General features: G+C 46.3%; 1 protein-coding gene across 1 annotated transcript; it reads right to left on the reverse strand.

The window, feature by feature from the left end:
- Window positions 1-159: 159 nt before the first annotated feature.
- LOC130586310 (tetraspanin-36-like) lies at window positions 160-18,494 on the reverse strand. The gene is made up of 7 exons (XM_057387091.1): window positions 18,374-18,494; window positions 5,674-5,865; window positions 4,620-4,694; window positions 4,090-4,185; window positions 3,316-3,465; window positions 2,269-2,352; window positions 160-1,452 (listed from the first exon to the last, which is right to left on the reverse strand). Exons 1-7 carry the CDS (start codon window positions 18,431-18,433, stop codon window positions 1,366-1,368), a joined length of 744 nt encoding a protein of 247 aa, XP_057243074.1. The 5' UTR covers window positions 18,434-18,494; the 3' UTR covers window positions 160-1,365.
- Between the last annotated feature and the right edge of the window lie 107 nt (window positions 18,495-18,601).

The raw sequence follows: 18,601 nt of genomic DNA on the forward strand, positions 1-18,601 counted from the left end.
CGGGAAGGAAGGCGGGATCTGTGCGGGAAGCGGGAAGGGAAAACAGGACAGCTGAGGGGAGTCGGGCGGGACTTCTGAGACCCGGTCCAGTTCTGCCCGAGGATTTTACTCCCCCCAACAATTGTGATAGCACCGACCAAGAACCGCCACACCACTTACTATTTGGTTGTATAAACTCAGTTTATTTCAGCTCGTAACAGAAGACAAAGCCCTCAAAAAAGAATTCAGTTTACAACATGAACGTGCTCGTGCTGGTGTGTCTCCTATAGGACTTTGTCACCCGTGGGGAAGGGTRGGAATGGAGATAAACAGCTTACACTTCCCCCAACTCATTTTTTCTAATTAGCTACAACTATAAGGGTATTTTGTTAAGGACAGGCTGCTTATCTCTCCAAGGAAAAATCAGCAGAATCTCTGTTGCTTTTCTACAATTCTGAGGAACATAAAAGCTCACAGTTCCCTCTGTTCTCTATCCCCAAATCCTGAAGAGCTTACAAACAGATTAACATACAAACAAGTTAAAGAAGGACCATGTTGAAGCAGGGATGAAATCGAAGGAAGGAGTAAGTGATTGTGTCTGGCAGAATTAAGGAGAACAGAAAATGCAAAAGCAGCACTACAGCAGGTTACAAGCCGCTGTGTACAAGAAGGCATCTTTTTAARTGGAGAAATGTGGTCAGGGCTTCTGTGGGGCAGAAACTTGGCACTTACTCCCCCCAAGCAAACCATAGAAAAAGCAGGAGAAAATGTTCAAAAACTCTGCTTCGTAAGGATTTTTTTTTTTAATGTCAATAATTAAGGAAATAATTAAAACCAAACCAGAGAGAGAGTTCTGAGCCCAAAAGCTCAAAACCTGGTCTTTTTCATGCTTGCTAGCATGCTTGCTCCAAACAAACACATAAATGCCTGTTTTAAACACCTGGTTGTCTTGCACTAACAACCTCTGCAGTAAACAAAATTAAAACACATGATTGTAGGAAAGAGGGGAGAAAAACCCCAAACTGCACAATCAGATATAGAAAAAATATACTACAGATCCCCATGTCTATGAAGAGTATTTAAACCTGGCATTCAAAAATTTCTTTTGCTGATTAAACCATACCATGGAAATGGTCTGAGGTTTGTGCAGACAACTGAAACCGTCCGGCAATCTCCCCCAGTTAATTGATTAAAAAGTAACATTTGTGCTGCATGTTTTCAGGGCAGAGGAAAGAATGGCAAAAGAAAGTTTCTTTTTGGAGCCTGATACAMCTCCCGGTGCTATCTGAAGTCACAAATCCAAACTTAGCATAACCTTTGAGAAAGCTGTGGTATGGTCACACGTCAATTTCATCCTCAGGAAGCAAGACTGTTCTTTTCAGTTTATTAAGCAAACACTCCTGAATAAAGAGGCTGATATCCACTTTCTTCTTTCTTGCAAGTAAGCACACAGACGCTCAGCATGCCGAAGAACTGGGAAACAGGGAATGCACAAGTCTTAGTCCTGCTGTATTTCTCTTTCAGTTGTCAGACTAAACACCTACATATCAGATGACTTCATYGTATCAAAAAATCTCACTTTAAAAATAAATCTACAAGAGATGTTATTTTTACATACCGATTTCCAGTAATAGTTTCAGCTCAAGTGTTTCCTCTCTGGTTTGYCCCATTAAGTAATAAATTCACATTAACTACTAGTTATGTTACCATGGGGGAAAATTCAGTGAAAGTCTGGAATTATTCTGGAATAAAACGAGTTTTCCAAAATATTTAAGCATGCCTTTGGACAAGGAGTGACAGGAATTGCTTCCAGCTACCAAAGGGCAGGATTAGATGGGACACTGAGAAGGAATTGCTGGCTGGGAGGGTGGGGAGGCCCTGGCACAGGGTGCCCAGAGCAGCTGTGGCTGCCCCTGGATCCCTGGGCCAGGATGAACACTGGGGCTTGGAGCACCCTGGGACAGTGGAAGGTGTCTCTGCCCATGGCAGGGCATGGGACTGGATAGGATTTAAGGTCCCTTCCCACCCAAACCATTCCTGCGATTCTGTGACTGTAAGATAAAATAGATTCCCCACTGAATTTTCAAACCAAATCCCCTACTATCTTTTGAATCTCTCTCATTGTTGTTACACAGATGAAGTGTAGCTGGAAAAACACAAGTGAGGAACATAGACATGAATCTAATTCAGAGGCAGAAGAAAGCTAATATGACATTGAAGAGGAAAAAGCCCTGAGATCCAAGGGCAAGCACTAATATTCTCCRTGAGGGAAGGAACAGAAACATGTACCTTTACAATGGCAAATCCCAGGATTACAAGCATGGCATAGCTGAAAACGCTCTGCAGCCTAATGTCCAGTTCCTGTGCACAACCCTGGTATGAAAAACAGAAGTAAAAAACATGTTAAAAGGTGTTCATCCACCTGGAAGTTTTTATTTTCCCCCCAGCTCTCGCCAGGAAGCAGGGCCTGGTAAGGTCTGTCTAACCAGCACTGCAGACTTGAGGAACTCCATTCTTGTCTTCCAGACCTGATGGCTTATTTCATCCTGCATGACAAACTCCAATTCACTGATGTTTGCTGCATCAGAATTTCCTCTAGCTCAGGTCACTTAACCAAGTGCCRAAAAACTCAAGAGCCAGAAGGCCATCAATGGTATCCATAAAAGTCAATTTACAGGCTCATGACCCAGACTGGAGAACCTGGTATGGAGTTAATAGAATCACAKAATGATGTGGGTTGGACGGGACTTGAAAGATCATTCAGTCCAACCCCCTGCCATGGGCAGGGACACCTTCCCTCCATCCCAGGTTGCTCCAAACCCTGTCCTACCTGGCTTTGAACACGTCCAGGAATGGGATAGCCATAGGTGCTCTGGGCAACCTGTGCCATGGCCTCATGACCTTCAAGTCTGATCTACACTTTTTTAACTTAGTGTTKAAAAGTTGAACTTTTTTAAACTGATCCTTTTTTTTTTAACTTAAAACCATTGCCMCTTGTCCTGTCACAAAATGTTTRGCCTCATCTTCCTTACAGGCATCCTTTAGGCCCCAAAAGGGGCTCTGAGCTCTCCCTGGAGCCTTCTCTTGTCCAGGTGAGCACCCCCAGCTCTCCCAGCCTGGCTCCAGAGCAGAGGGGCTCCAGCCCTGGCAGTGTCTTCATCCTCCAGATTCAGCGTGATCAATCCTAGATGAGTCTGTTCCCCTGCCCCAGATCTGTTTGAACAGTTACAGCTATGGATATATCCTTAAACTTTGTGTGGTGTGCTTCTCTCTATGCTTCCGCCTGGCTAGAAAATGAACATGGCCCAACTGTGGAACCGAGCCACTCATCCTCACCCGGGTGTAGAGTTTCTGTGGTTGATCCAAACGCCCTGTGCAGTTCGTCTCTGGCTGACAGCAGCTCTGGGGGACAGTGTYGTTTCCCGTGGAATTAAACCACTGGGTGGTCGTCCAGTCACTGTAGTTCTTTACTCCGCAGCAGCTAAGCTGCCAAACACAGGACAGTTACATAGCAGTTAGTGTTACATAGTACTATAAACTTATTGCTTGTTATTACATTATATATATTATGTATCTTCATATATAAAAATGCCCACGTTGAGTTAAACCTCTCTTAGGCATAGTGGGCCAGGGCTGCCATTAGTTTGCAGCAGATTTACAAGCAGCAGTGCTTCAGGAAAATAATCATAGATGTAATAAATCAACCTCCTTCACACATTATTATATCCTTCTTAGTTTATTCTTTGTAAAAGCTCCAATATGAAGGTGACAAGTTGCAGGGCACAGTCTTCCATCATCTTGCTATTTCAGGGTGCAGTGTTCTCAGCAGCAGTTATTCATACGTATTTATTTGGTCTGAACCAAATGTCACTCAAATCCCTCACTACATGAAACATAACCAAATCCCTCACTACACGAACTTCACACCTGGAGACTGAACACGCCAACTCTGCAAAGTGGGGAGCACCCTTAGCTGCCTTGGAGAATTGGATGCTAAACACAGAGACAAGTTCCTGGRTACTAGCCTATTCACCCCCTCCCTTCCTTTCCCAGCTTAAATTCCTTCTTTAGGACCCAACTGTTACAAATGATGCATTARTATTTTCTTACTTGTTCTTGCCAGTAATCCACAACTGTAGACTCTGGGTTTTTTCCATCATATTTCTCAAAAACTGAGCGCATGGTATCTTGCACATCAGTTTTTACCTGTTTAGAGACATAAAACCAATGCAGATAGTTTTAACATTGAGCTAATAAAGATCTGGAAGCTGCAAAAGATCTACATCCCAAATAAGTCCAGGGTGGGGTGGGAATAAAAAAAAAATCAAGCAATGTTTTAGACAAAATTCAGGTCTCACTTAACCAGAATCACATTCTTGGTCAGAAGCTTGTCTCCCCTGATGGAAAAGTCCTCCTTTGGTTGCATAAACAACTGTTTAATCCAACTCAAAAGACTGCCTGCTGGGTATTTAATGTGTACACCGTGTTCCCAATAAAGCCTTCCCGATCCCCACTTGCTCTGCAGGTTGCAGGACAGGGGATGAAGCACAAAAAAACAGTTGATACACTGGAATGATCAAACAATGCAAGATCTATTCTTTACTTTTAGGATGGGACAGACATGCTAATTTTTTGCTTACCTTTTCCCTGTAAACAAATCCCAGGACAAAAGCAGACACTTCTGCAATAAAGATAACCAGGATAATGACCAAGAACTGAAAATAAAAGAGAGATACAGTTAGGAAGCATCCCACACCATTTGAATTCAATTGAACAATATGCTTCACATTAACCTATAGCAGTAATTGATGGTTATCTCTTGCTGCCTCTCCAATCAAAATAGCTCCCAGAAAATAATTTAGAATAGAAGAAGATGTGGCTGCCTCTCCCCTGGAATTGTTCAAGGCTAGGGTTTGGAGCAACCTGGTTTAGTGGAAGGTGTCTCTGCCTGTGGCAGAGGGTTGGAACTGCATCAGCTTCAAGGTCCCTTCCAATCCAAACCTTTCTGGGATTTCTGTGCACCGCAGGGATGATGACTGTGGCCCCACAAGCTCTGTGCCTGATCCTGTCCACTGCCATGACATGACCAGTGGGAAGAGCCTATGAAACTCCTCACAAGGTAGATGCCAAAGGGGAGATAGCACAGATAAGCTAGCAGCTGACGTAGGTACATTGTGCACTGCTTGTTGAGCTCACATTGCCTTCAGGCCATCAGCTGGCACATGAAAGTTACTCTAAGTGAACCTTTCTGGATTTTTAAAAATAATTCTATGGGAAGTCAAGACATGCTTTCAGCACTCAGAGGACTAAAATCAACAGAAAAACAGATATATATGTCCGGTTTGCTTGCTTAGCAACTTGTATTTCCTCCTGTTCCTTCATCATCTCAATCTTCAAAACTTGCTGCTTCCCAAACTCATCTTCATCGAGCCAGGCAAGGCAGAGCATGAGACTGTCCATGGCAGGGGGTGTTTGTCTGTTCAAGGCAGTGCCATGGATAATCCAGCCTGCATCTCACTCACCATGAAGCAGGGCATCACAGAGGTATGTGACTCAAACAAACCAGCAGTGCTTCAGCAGGGCATATCACAATAACCTTTCACTTTCTGTTTCATGCCTCCCTGAGGTACAGCCTAACACCTCCCTTGCCACGGTGAGGCAGACAACACACACGGACAGACATGCCACACTCACCAGCCCCAGGCCGACACGAGACTCGCGGAAGGTGGCACAGCAGCCAATCAGCCCAATGATGAACATCACCACGGCCACGCAAATAATGATCACTGCTGGCAGCAGGGCGTATTTGTCCTGCAGAAAGTTGTCATAGGTCTTGTAGGTGTTGATGACGTATGCCCCAACATAGCTGAGGCCTGCACCTGCCGCCTGAAATGMAATACGGAAAGCAATTAGCAGTTATTTATTAAGCCTCTGACCTGGAAACTAATCATGGATTGTTTTCTARAAGTGATTTTAGAAATAATGGCTACGCTGTGCAAGGAATTAGAAGAAAAAAAATGCTGCATCTGAAACCATTAACTAAACTAGCTATGCATTCAAACTTGAACACAGAGAAGACAAAATTCATTKTATCACTCCCCTGCTAGTAAGGCACCACTTGAGCTGAGTTTAAAGYCTGGAGGCTGTAGATGTGCATCAGTGTCTGCAGAATGCCAAGCTCCCACTGCCTAGCCAGGGTCACCCACATCCCACACAAGACTGCATCTGCAGGAATCATATCATCAGAGGGATGAGTTGTTGGCTTGGGAGTGAGTACCTAGTCTCAGCAAAACAGAGTACCTCCCCTTCCAGGAGGAAACAGATTTCTGTAACCTTTAAAATAATCTCTCTCCCACAAGGATGTTTTTCCAATTGAGGCCAACGTACAATGCACCAGTGACAGTTGCCCTGGAGACCAAAAACTTTTATCCACAGGACTGAGTAAAGCCCTGCAAACAACACCGACAGACTCAGCCATGCCCTACCAAACCTCACCGATGGCATAAAAAMAACTGTCTCAAGAGTCAGGATGGCTCATCCACCCTCTAATCTTGCAGCACAAGTAAAATGAAGCACCCTCTCTATTCACATTCTGGAAACTTGAGGGAAACCAGCCGGTTTGTTTTCAACAGGTCACAGCAGGATTTCATCATGCAGCCCTGGAGCAGTTTGTTACTTGCCCAGCACACTACGTTTTAATTAAATCAAACGCTCCTCATGTTGGAGCTAGGATTTGCTAATTCYTTTACCTTGTTTGGCTCTTTCCCCTCCAGCCAGGTCTGCTGCCTGYCCTTCAATTACCTCCAAGTGCAACAACATCCTTTGTTTCAGACAGCTCCCATYCCATAATTTCGCATTCCTGGGTGCTGTCTGTACTTCAGAATAACTGGGGTCAGATGCACCAAGTGATGAAGCCAGAGACATTTAGCACATGCCATGCTGCGTGCTGGGGCTCATCAGATACATCAGGTCCTCYAACAAGTGGGTTATCAGGAAAAGGAATAGGATCACCAATTCTCAACAGGCTTTTGGTTTTCTTCTCCACATGCACTGGGTTTTCAGACAGTGCTAATGATTAAAGTGGTTCCTAAAGCTTCCTTTCATTTTTCCTCTCATTGAGGAAAATCTCTTTCCCATTTCCCTGTCTGCAGGTATACAGTCACCTTGGCTTCTTCATCCCACCTCTTTTTAGGGATGCAGAGAAAGGATGAGACCACTTTATCTCACTGCCTTCACACTTCACCAGAGGAGTGAGCTGTTGAGGAGGGGCAACCAGACCTTCTCCTCCAAGACTGGGTGCCTGAACTGGACGTGGGACAGGAAAAGCCCCTGGAATGGCAGCAGCACTAAAGGTGAAGGTGGGGACACATCACCTTCRTCCTCCTTTGCCTTCAATTGCACAAAAAGAATGAAGGTGTATGACTCAAAAAGGAGGTCCTGTGTTTCTGACCTGGAAGGATGGATGCATGTGGCTGTCTGCCTGTTCTCTGTTCTGGAACAGCATCATCTGGGCAAGGACAGTCACAGAGAGGCAAGCAAAGCTGTTCAAGGCCTCACCAYCCTCACAAAGAACAWTTTTGTCCCAATATCCCATCTAATCCTACCCTCYRGCMATGGGAAGCCATTCTCCCTTCTCCTGTCACCCTAGTCTCTAGTCCAAAGTCTCTCTCCAACACGGTAGAGAAACATACTTAATTTTTCATCTATAAGTCCTGATTTCTACCCATTTCCTGCATGCTCAACATGCAGTGCAAAGGAAGCAGCACAGGAAATGCTAAAGACCAGCTAAGAAAAACCTTGATGCAAGTAAAATGCAGCCGTAAATTTAAAAAAAAAATTACGATGCCAATTCACACAAGTCCCCTAAAGCCCGGACCAGCAAAGTCCAGAACAGCCAGATGACATCAGAGGGTCTGGTGTTCAGTTCAAGGACATAAAATATAAAGCACTTTCACAGCAGGCGTTATTGCAACACTCAGGATTGCCTCGTTTCTGGTCAGAGACAAAACACAACCAGCAAGAAGTCTATTAAAATTTCTGAACTTCTGCTTCCAAGCAGAAAACGGAAGTGTAACAAGGCAAAAATAGAAGTCTTTAGGAAAAGATCTGGCTTAAAGGAAGATGACATTTTTCCCCACAAACAGATACTGCCACAACTTCACCCATGGTTTTTAATTCAATGGGAAGAATCCTGAAGCTTGAAGAGCAGAAGCACTCAGGAATAGAARGCATCGTGGCTAGGAATTGCCTCCCTGATTTATTTTTGCAGATGAGTCCCACAGAAAAATTTTGAAAGCAAAGATGAAAATATTTCAGAACTTAAATCAGAACTCCTCTCTTAAGCCTTTCCAGAATTTAAGGCAAATTCAAAGTCTGGTGGAGGAATTTTTTCACCCCAAGATTACAAAATCTACAGTCCATTCCAAGATCAAAGATGAAGATGTACTAAGGTATACCTCCCTAAAAATACAAGACCTTTGCACTGCAAAAGACAGATCTTGAAGAATGTCTGATTAAASAGGCTTCTGTTGGATCTCAAGGAAAAAACAATCTCACAAACACAAATGCCAGTTTGAATGACTACTTTTGAGGAGGAATAAATCAAACATCTTCTTCATTAGTCAAACACCTTCTCAAAGCCATCTAAAATCATATACAAGGGTGTTAGGATTATGCCAAGAAATTCACACAGGAAATTATTATGGTTCTTCACACTTTCTGTTGGTCTCTTGCTTGGAAATTTACTTTCAGCCAAGTCCAGTGCCCAGTAGGCTCGTGCTGTGGAGGGATGAGGGCAGATCAGTACAGCCRAGGAGTGATGCAAGGTGGATACGGGACAAAGACCTTCCCTTCCACCAACAGCAAGCACAACACCCRTGCCTGACCCCATCCTCTCCAAGCAGCCCCAGCTGACTCACCAGGGCTCCAGGAAACTGCTGGTGTTTCTTTACAATGTTGACAACTTCCTTAAGACAAGATGACAAGATGAAGCAAAAGGAAATTTTGCAAGAAAACCCCTTTTCAAAGCTGGGCAACAGAACTGCAGCCGCCTCAGCTGCTTCACCTACCACAGCTTAGACCCTTCAGGGACCTAAGGCCAGAATCACTCACTTTTTCATATCTCATGCCCTTGACAGAAAGCAGAGAAAACTATTTGAGCATGAAAAATGAACTCCCTGGGGCTGAGTGAGAAGAAAGCCAAGCTGTGACAGTCATTAGATTTTCTCACGCTGAGGTTTGGGCAGGGCCTGGGCTCACCAAGCTCTTCCAAGCTTAGCTGAGCCAGGGAAGCAGGTGCACRCAGTACATACACAACAAGCTGGGACTTCCTAAGTCACACAGCGCACATGCAGCAAMCTGAATATTAAATCCAGCCCATGAAATAGATGCTGTGGCTGTCTCACTGCAGAATAGGACAGCCGCTGGAAAGCCCTAATTTCACTTTGTGTTCCACTGAGCTTATATGCTGATGACCATACGCCCCTGCCCTTTTAGAGATGCTGATAGCCATGCAAATAGTTGACACCACCTAACCAGTGTCACAGCCACAGAAGGGATTATTTAAAATTTCCTCTACTCCATTACTGCGAAATAGATGCAAATTTTATATATTTTTAATTCTTTTTTTTCTAGTGGGGCAGAACAGATGCTTTTCCACCTTTACTTCTCTGTTTTCAGAAGCCAACTTTATGTGATGGCTGAGAACAGTTTGCAGTTATCAGCACAGGCTACTGTGTCCCCTGCCAAACCCTGATAAGATACAGCAAAAGAGCCAAACTACTAACTATGGAGTTAAAAGGCAGTGTCTGCTGGTYGGAGGTTTTGGGGTTCTTTTTTAAAGGTTGCTCCCAGCATCCCCCAATTTCAGTGTACAGATTCTATGACTCGGTCTGTTACTGTAAACTGGTGTAAGTCTTTCCTTTTAAAAGGCTGGACAATTAAAAATACAGAGTAACAAAGCTGCAGTGTTAAATGGAGAAGCTTAAGAACAGGGTGATTTCCGAATTCCCAACATCCCAAGTGTCCAGCAAGACACAACCTCTATACAGTAAAAAGGTGAGGCTATGAGACTTAAAGACATTTCCTCTTTGTCAAATGGGACTTTCCCAGGGCCAGCACTAATTTCCACCACAGCACAAAATTAAGGCTGGCTGGRCTTTGTCCCATATCATTAACATTTTACAGGCAAAGACAGGTAAGATAAATAATAGCATTTTACCTGACATGGTTAAGAGCAGCTGAATTCTGCAGCAAACCACTGCAACTATATATTGGAAGAAYTATGAATATCCACACAAACCCTTTCTTAACCACTGCCACCTAATTMGTCACTGGACAGTCAGCTCACAGAGCTGCTTGAGTTAATTTTAAGGCTCAAATCCCACTTTTTTTTTTCATTCCTATCTTTGCGTAGTCAGGGCACCTCACCCAGTACAACATCTGATGCTGAGATTTTGCCACCCATCCTATATTCACTGGGATGCTATTACCTTTCCAGCAGTTTCAATCTGCCAGAGGACAGAGTGGGATATGTTACCTTCAGTTATTACTTTACCAATTACAGTGATTACTAGTGTGCTGGCCCCATGCCTTTCATATTTAAAATTAAAGCCCAGCAACACTGGTCTCAGTTACAGCTGCCCCTCCTCTTTTTAACACAGAATGTACTCCATCTCTTTGTTAGTTTGGATTTTTTTTTCTGTGTACAAGAAGTGGTTTTGATTTACCTTGACAGGTAAATCCTCCGCTTGAAAGGTTTTGCACATTTCYTCCATAAATAATATATTTTATTACCCAACAGCCAGCTTGCATGGSAATGGGAATCACTTTCTGGCTCCCTTGCTGATTTATCGTACTACAAGATTTATTCTTCCCATTCACTACCAGAGTTTCAAGTCCCCCCTGGCTGCTGCCCTGCTCCATTCTTATGGGGCCAACAGGTTCTCTGGTGACTTCAGGGGAAAAGAAAGGCAATGAGMATTTTTGGGAAAGCCTTCCTCACTGTAACCAGTTTAAAACTCCCTCTAGCCCACATGSACCAGGCAGCTGCCCAGACCTGATSATCTCCCTTGGCCCAAGGCAAAGCTGGTTTCTTCCAGCAATGAGAGTGACCCCAGCTCAGCACCTTCCAYTGCACGAGCACATTTTTCTCTCCCTTTTTCCCATCCTGGATTTAAAACTCTGCCAGCCGGACCTCCTTGCTTCTGTTACCGTTTCCAACCCTGCTTATGATATTAATTTCTCTAAATGATAAATCAGGTGTTGCCACATTTGTGTCTTCTTGTTTCACCCAGGACAGTGTGTGAGAGTGCATGGTGACCCTCACAAAGAAAAAGGGTTTCTGGCGTTGAGAGGGACCATCCTGTGCTTCAGCGTGTGCTCTGTGTCTCTGTTCCTGTCACTGGGCACCACTGAGAAGCCTGAAACAGCATCATCTGGGCAAGGACTGGCATAGAGAAGAAAGTGAAGTTGCTTTTCTGGGCACCCTGTGCCAGGACCTCCCCACCCTCCCAGCCAGCAATTCCTTCCCAATATCCCATCCATCCCTACCCTCTGGCACTGCCAAGCCATTCCCTGTGTCCTGTCCCTGCAGCCCTTGTCCCCAGTCCCTGTCCAGCTCTCCTGGAGCCCCTTTAGGCYCCAAAAGGGGCTCTGAGCTCTCCCTGGAGCCTTCTCTTGTCCAGRTGAGCACCCCCAGCTCTCCCAGCCTGGCTCCAGAGCAGAGGGGCTCCAGCCCTGGCAGCATCTCCGTGCCCTCCTCTGGCCTGGCTGCAGMAGCTCCAGGTCCCTGTGCTGTTGTTGCCCATGGCTGGAGGCAGGATGGGGTCTCCTGTCAGTACACAAACTTGCTGCGTTCCCTCAGACCCTGATGTTGTGAAAACAAAATAATAAAAAATACTGAACTCAGCAAGTCAGCTTTGGATTAGAGCAAAAAGCACCAAAGCTGCAAGCTCCTACCAAGCTGCCCTTGATGCCAGCAGCACCAGCAGCCCCAGGAGAGAATTCCTGGTGGTCTTGTGCCAATCATTACCCTCAAACTAAAACCTTCAAGTCAGTTCCTTCACATGAGCAGCAAAGGTGGGACACAATCAAAACAACTATTYTGAACTAACTTACACCAAGCCACAAGAGATTCTCCAGAGGATGTTACACCTAAATATACAGCTGTGATGTACATGTGGGGCATGTTTCAGCCTGCCTTCAAAACACACCACAGGRCTGCTTGCTAGGTATGGTGGGAAGTGCTTGGCTTTTTCTTTTCTTCCTCAAATGAAAACAACAAGCAGCTGCCAAAAGGCTCTGAAAACCTATGTCTCTCTTTCAGGACAAAAAAAACCAAAAAACAAACCCTAACCTAGAACAACATTTTCTTGCAGTTTTTACATGCTGCAAAAACACACACTCAGAGGGGATTCCAGGTATAGTGAGCTTGTTGTCAAGTTTTATTAAGAAAGCGTCCACCTTTAGAGTTGTTTTAGCATGTCTTCTTCTGCTYCCCAAGTTTAAGTCCAAGGTTATTTTCCCATCTCTAAAAGCCAGCACATACCCTACAAAGCATAAATGGAGGGATGATCTCATGGAGCATCAGCACAAAGCAAGAAATCCTGCCCCAATTCCTATGATTTCTAATGCCTAAACCCCTGCCTTGGGGCCCAGGCGCTACAGTTAATCACAATCACAAAACTTTGTGCACCTCTAAGGCAACAGGTCCATGGTGAGGAGAAAGCAGAACCCCCATTTTTACTTACATTCACCCCAAATACACAGACTGCAGGGCACAAGCCCGCAGTGAGTGTAACTTCACCTGAGCATGGATTGATTTATCAGCCAGTGCCAGGCTGTTTTGGACCTGAGCACCCTGTTTGGACACAAAACACCCTGTAGTTCAATATTTGCCTTCGGAACCACCCCAATTTCTCAATCTGTTCCAGGCTCAGACACCAGACGCTGCAGCTAAACCAAGGCGCACCTGAATCACAGCACTGCTAATCCTAAATCCTGCCAAAGAGGTAACAAAACGGGACCTCCCGAGCAGCCTAATTACCAGAGGCACTTCCACATCATGGAGTCACAGGAACCCAAAAAGGTTTGGGTTGGAAGGAGCTGTAAGGCTCATGCAGCTCCGCACTCCACAGGGGCAGGGGCACCTTCTACTATCCCAGGTTGCTCCAAGCCCCGTCCAGTCTGGCTCGGAATGCTTCTGCTTCACTGGGCACCCATGTCAGGGCCTCACCACCCTCACAGGGAACAATTCCTTCCCAATATSTACCCTAAATTTCCCCTCTTTTCAGTGGGAAGCCATTCCCCTTCTCCTATGACTACAGCTCCCAATGAAGAATCCCTCTTTGGTTTCCTGGTAGCCCCTGTCAGACACCGGAAGGCTTCTACATGGTCTACACACAACTTTCTCTTCTYCAGGCTGAYCACCCCCAGCTTTTTCTGCATGTCATCATCTCTAGTTTCRGAGACCTGCACATTGTGAGACCTCCAAAGAAATCAAAGTGCCTCTAGAGATACGGACACAGAACACCCAACAGGTTCTTTCACAGCTGCAGGGAGTGCTGGGGATGGTCTGACTGAGCTTGTTGCTCAGAATCTGCATCACCATCCCAACACTTAACCCTGTGCTGACCATATGGCACCAGCATCTTTATTTTAGTCCAGGAAGCCCCTATGCAATACAGCAAGGCGTATTTTCCTGGAAGTCAGTTCAGTTCTGCTTCTCGATTTTGTGCAGAACAGTTTAAAACAAGGAGGGAAGGACTTCTTCCTTTCAAGCCATGCTCAAGAGGATCACACCAAAGYGCCCAGCCCAGGCATCAGCCCCATCCTGTGACCACTCTGGATCACATGGCTGTTCTCTCACCACTCAGAAATGAGCTCGAAATCATAGAGCAGTTTGGGTTGGAAGGGACCTCAAAAAAMCACCCTATTTCCAGCCCACAACGAACCCACTGCTTTCCCCTTCCCACCTGACACTCCTCGTGCTGGGTCAAAATGTGATCCAGACCACCCCTGGTCAGCCCCAGGGGACCCGGCAGCTTCACCACAGGAGCAGAGACAAGGAGTCTGGAGTGAAGCCTGCTCTTGAGTCCGCTCAGGAGTGGATGAATTACCCCATTTTCACCCACTGGATGAAAGAAGAAAATAAAATCAATCCAGCTCTTGGTTAAGCAGCTTTTTCCACTATGGATGCTACTGAGAGGCAGACCAACCCTGCAGCCCACTGTCGTCCCTTCTCTGGAGAGGGGAGGAGAGCTCCCACTGCTCTGCCATGTCCCTGCCAGGATTGTGCAGAGCATGAACACCCGGCAGAGCTGCTTGGCTCCTGTCTCTTGTAAAGCAGGTGGCTACAGGTGGGATTAAGGATTTGCCTAAGAAGGGATGCAAGAAAGTGGAGAAACAGCCCACAGACACCCATCCTCCACAGACACCCATCCTCCACAGACACCAAGAGACCTGTACTGTCTCTTTGGAAAATACCTCCACCCTTCAAAGTAAGGTGTTTCTAGCACCAATAATCTTCAACACAATCTTTGCTATTCATTACACTGTTCATTAAAATGATTAAAAATTTCCCTCCTCACTTTTTTTTTTTGTTATTGTTTTAATATCCTGATTGCTCTCTGACTGAAGCTTCAAAGTAAGCATTCCCAAACCACTGATCACTGGCATGAGTGATTTCAAATCATTCTTATATGCAGAAGTTTTTCTTGTGGGTAAGTTTACAACTTCAAATTACTAAAAAAATATTTAAAGTGAACCACAGCAATATTGTGATTACTTGAACAACCTGGTCTAATGGAAGSTGTTCRTRCCCATGGGGTTGAAACTGGACAATCCTTAAGGTTCCTTCCAAGCCAAACTATTCTRTGATTTTATGCTGATTCTATGCTACTGATGACCCAAAACACATTTGATTCATGCTTCTTGGAAACTCACAGAACACAAATCCAAACATATTTGCAAAAACCACCTGATGTAGTGTGCTGGAGAGGGTGKAGAAGGGAAATGAGGAAAGCCAAGTTTTGCAGCACCGAGATCTTATCCACAAGGACTCWGCAAGAAGGCAAAGCCCCTCTCTATTCTCCAGTCAATGAATAATTTCTGCAACCATCTGGACTCTTCCCTGTCAGGATGGGGAGGTCCTGACACAGGTATCCCCTAGAAGCTGTGGCAGCCTCATCCCTGGCAGCATCCAAGGCYAGGYTGGAGCARCCTGGGGTAGTGGAAGGTGTCCCTGTCTTCCAGAGGATATGATTTATGATTCTCAAGGGGTCCTTCCATTCTGGGATCCTGTATCCTGTTCCATGCAGTCAAATCCCAGCACAGAAACTATCTGACACCTCTTGGTAGCAGGGATGCAAACCCAGCGGGGTGTCCCAGAGCCAATCACCGGCTGCACCCAGCTCCAGCACACCCCAGCCGTGTGTGGGGGCAGAGGGAACGCAGCCAGCTGGGGAAATATGGCTGGCAGAGACAGCACATCCTGCCAGGGATCACTGCTGCTCCTGCACTCCCTGTCAGCTYATCAAATGCTGCTCTCCCAAATCACCAGCTCCTGCTAAAGCCCCTCGGGGCAGTGACTTATCCTTATGCTCCTCCCTGCTGCTGGGCAAGTGAAGCAAGGCTGGGGAAACGCCCACCTCTGCTTAAAAGTGAATGGGAAATTTGGGCAAACTGCACTTTCACTGCAGGAACACCTATGGTAGCCCTCTGGTGATCAATCCTAGTGTCTTGAGTTGGAGGGGACTCACAGGAATCATCGAAGTCCAACCCCCAGTCCCTGGGACCACCAGTGATGCCAAACCCCCTCTGAAAGCAGAGACCTGTTTAGTGAAAAGGAAGCTGAAGGTGAGCAGGGACAAGGTGCTGGATGCTTTGAGGTTAAAWGCAGCCTGAGAAGGTGTTTACTGCACAATATACAGTAATATTGMAGCATGAAGATTCCACCTAGCTTTAAGATTCTCAGTTTCTTCCCTTGGACCAGCAAGGGAATCCCAACAATTCACCTCTCTCYTTCAAAACGAGCATCATCACATCCCCCCCCAGCCCAGTGCCCTCAAAACACAATTCCACGAACATCAAGGTCTCCTCAGAGCCTTCCTCTCCCTMTTGTAGGTTCCATGAGATAAACCTGCACCCCCGGTCCTCACCAAGAAGAGCAGCCAACACGCACTTACCTAAACAACCACACACTCACACCTAATTGGTAGGTGCTAAAGAGCAGAACTGGARGTGGGCAGAACACCCACAGCTTCAAGCACCACCCCCTGGTAACTGTGTGATTAAATAACCTTTAATCCATGGTTCCTGGAGGGATTTATGCATAGATCCCCCACCAGTAGAATGACCTACASCTACAATGCTGAGCATAGTGCTTAGGAGAAAAGCTGTTTTTTCACCTCATTGAGGAAGCCTCAATTTGTCATTCTGGAAAATCTGACGTTTTTTCACTCTGGATGGTCATGATYAGAAATCCAAGAGAGGATTTTCTGCCTTTTTAGGATATTGTTAAGTAATAACTTCTGTCAAAGAACCACATCTGCACCATCTGCTGACTACGCAGGTGGTGAATTATTTTCCATAGCCAYTTCCAAGCTGGGAAAGATCTGCAGCTGGACATGATTTGCTCCTTGGAGAAGGGCTCTAATGTTCTTTGCAAATYTTTGTTTCACAATTATCTGGAGCCTCATACTTACAGCGCCCTAACTGGCAGAAATGTTCTGAAGGTGTATAAAAGAATCAGCTCCTCCATCTCCACCCTCCTAAAACCAGAATTCCAGGTTCTGCAATTCTGCTGGATTGTGATTACCACATGCAATGGTGGCAGCAGCATCTAAATGCCACGGGTATTGGTTTGCATTSGTCTTACTGGGATAAAAAGCAACCCACAGGGCTGCTCTGGGTCACCCCAAATTCAGAGGCCACAGACATGCAGAAAGACAGCTACTGACAGCCCATGTATGCAAATGAACCGTCACGATTAGAGTTCCCCTACAGCAGAAGAAGCACCAGAGAAATTTCCAGGAGGACATAAAGCTGTTGTTTCATCTTTAAAAAGCGAAGCAACGATGCTAACCTGARGCACACCTGACCTGAGACTCAGAGGCCTTGCACATACGAACAGTGGGATGCTGCAATGTTTCTCTATGGCTGCTTCAAAAATAAATCCCCACAAACCAAGGAGACACGGTAAGGCAGTGTTATTTGGTGTGCAGCAGTGACACGGCCTGCTCCTCCATTTGTGCCAGTGGCTCACGAGTTACACATATAGCAATAGATTGTGCCGAGCCTCCACAAAAGAGGCACAGGACGAGGGGGATGAGCTCCTCACCACAGCCAGCAACAAGCCATGTTTTTACAGAACAGGGCACCACACCCTGCGAGGCCCCGGGGATTAATTCAAGCAATATTTCTTCTTTTGCTTTATTTTTTTTTTTTCCATGTAGTTTCTCTCTTTGGTAAAACTCTAGCTCTTCTCGTTAGGAAGAGCCCTCAGTTAGACCCCACGCTGCCACGCAGAGCTCCAGAACGGGCTGAGCACCTCCCGGCTCTCGCAACCGGGCTGCGGCCGGCACGGTGGGGACATCCAAGGCAAAACACTGCCCGGAAAACTCCCAGGTGCTCCGGAGCAGCTGKGAACCCCCAAACCGACACACGGCGTTAAACAGCAACACCGAGTTCTGGGGCTGTCGCTGGTGCTGGTGGGGGTTTTCCAAACTTCCCCGCGCAAGGGAAATGCYTGAGACYAGTTATCAGAATAATCACCAGCCCYCCTGWGYAGCCACGAGCCCCAGGCACTGCTGTCACTGTCACGAGGCAACCTTGCCACGAGCCTCCAATGCTGACAGCCCCAAATCAACAGGAGTTAGGCTAAAAAGTATACAAACCACCCTCGKTTTTTTACTTGCTTGTAAATAATTACTGAGGAAGTGATTTGGAAAGCCGTAACAGTGCCAAGGACATAGCTGGAACAAAGTTCTCAGCTGTTTTCATCCCCAAAAGAYTTATTTCTGCCCCAAAAGTGGAGCAGAGCTCTTGTACAATGCCATGCGGTTCCATTTGCTTCCGATCACAGAAGGGGGCTGTAGACCACTTTAATTAAAAACACTACGGAAACACCGGGTATATTAAAACCACGCCACYAAGAAAAAAAACCGAAAGAAACAACAGGCTCTGACCCTRTTTTTTTCCTTAGAAACTTAAAACTCCTAAACCGCTTTGTTCTTTACCTTACGGGTTGCTACAGAAATGTACGAGTCGCCTGCACACAGCTAAACTCAACGCCCTCACTGCGGGATATCTTGGACCGCGGGCAGAGCGCCCAGCACCGACCCCTCTTCCCGAGCCCCCCGCCGCCCCCGCCCGGGAYACCCCATCCCCGCGGTACCCAGAAGGCGAGGCTGAGCAGCAGCAGCACGGTCTTGGAAGTGATGACTCCGCAGTCCATGTCGGAATCACTCTGGGGCTGCGCCGCCGCACCGGCCGTGGGTTCCCCGTGGAGCCGCCCCCGGCCCGCCCCGCCGTCCTGCCCTGCCCTGCCCTGCCCACCCACGGGACGCCTTTCCCCGTGGCCAACCAGGCTGGTTTCCATGCAGGGGGTGGAGAGTGTCGGGAA

Source organism: Malurus melanocephalus, unplaced genomic scaffold (genome assembly GCF_030028575.1).
Source record: "Malurus melanocephalus ecotype Western Australia unplaced genomic scaffold, MMel_1.1 scaffold_1129, whole genome shotgun sequence".
NCBI lineage: Eukaryota > Metazoa > Chordata > Aves > Passeriformes > Maluridae > Malurus > Malurus melanocephalus.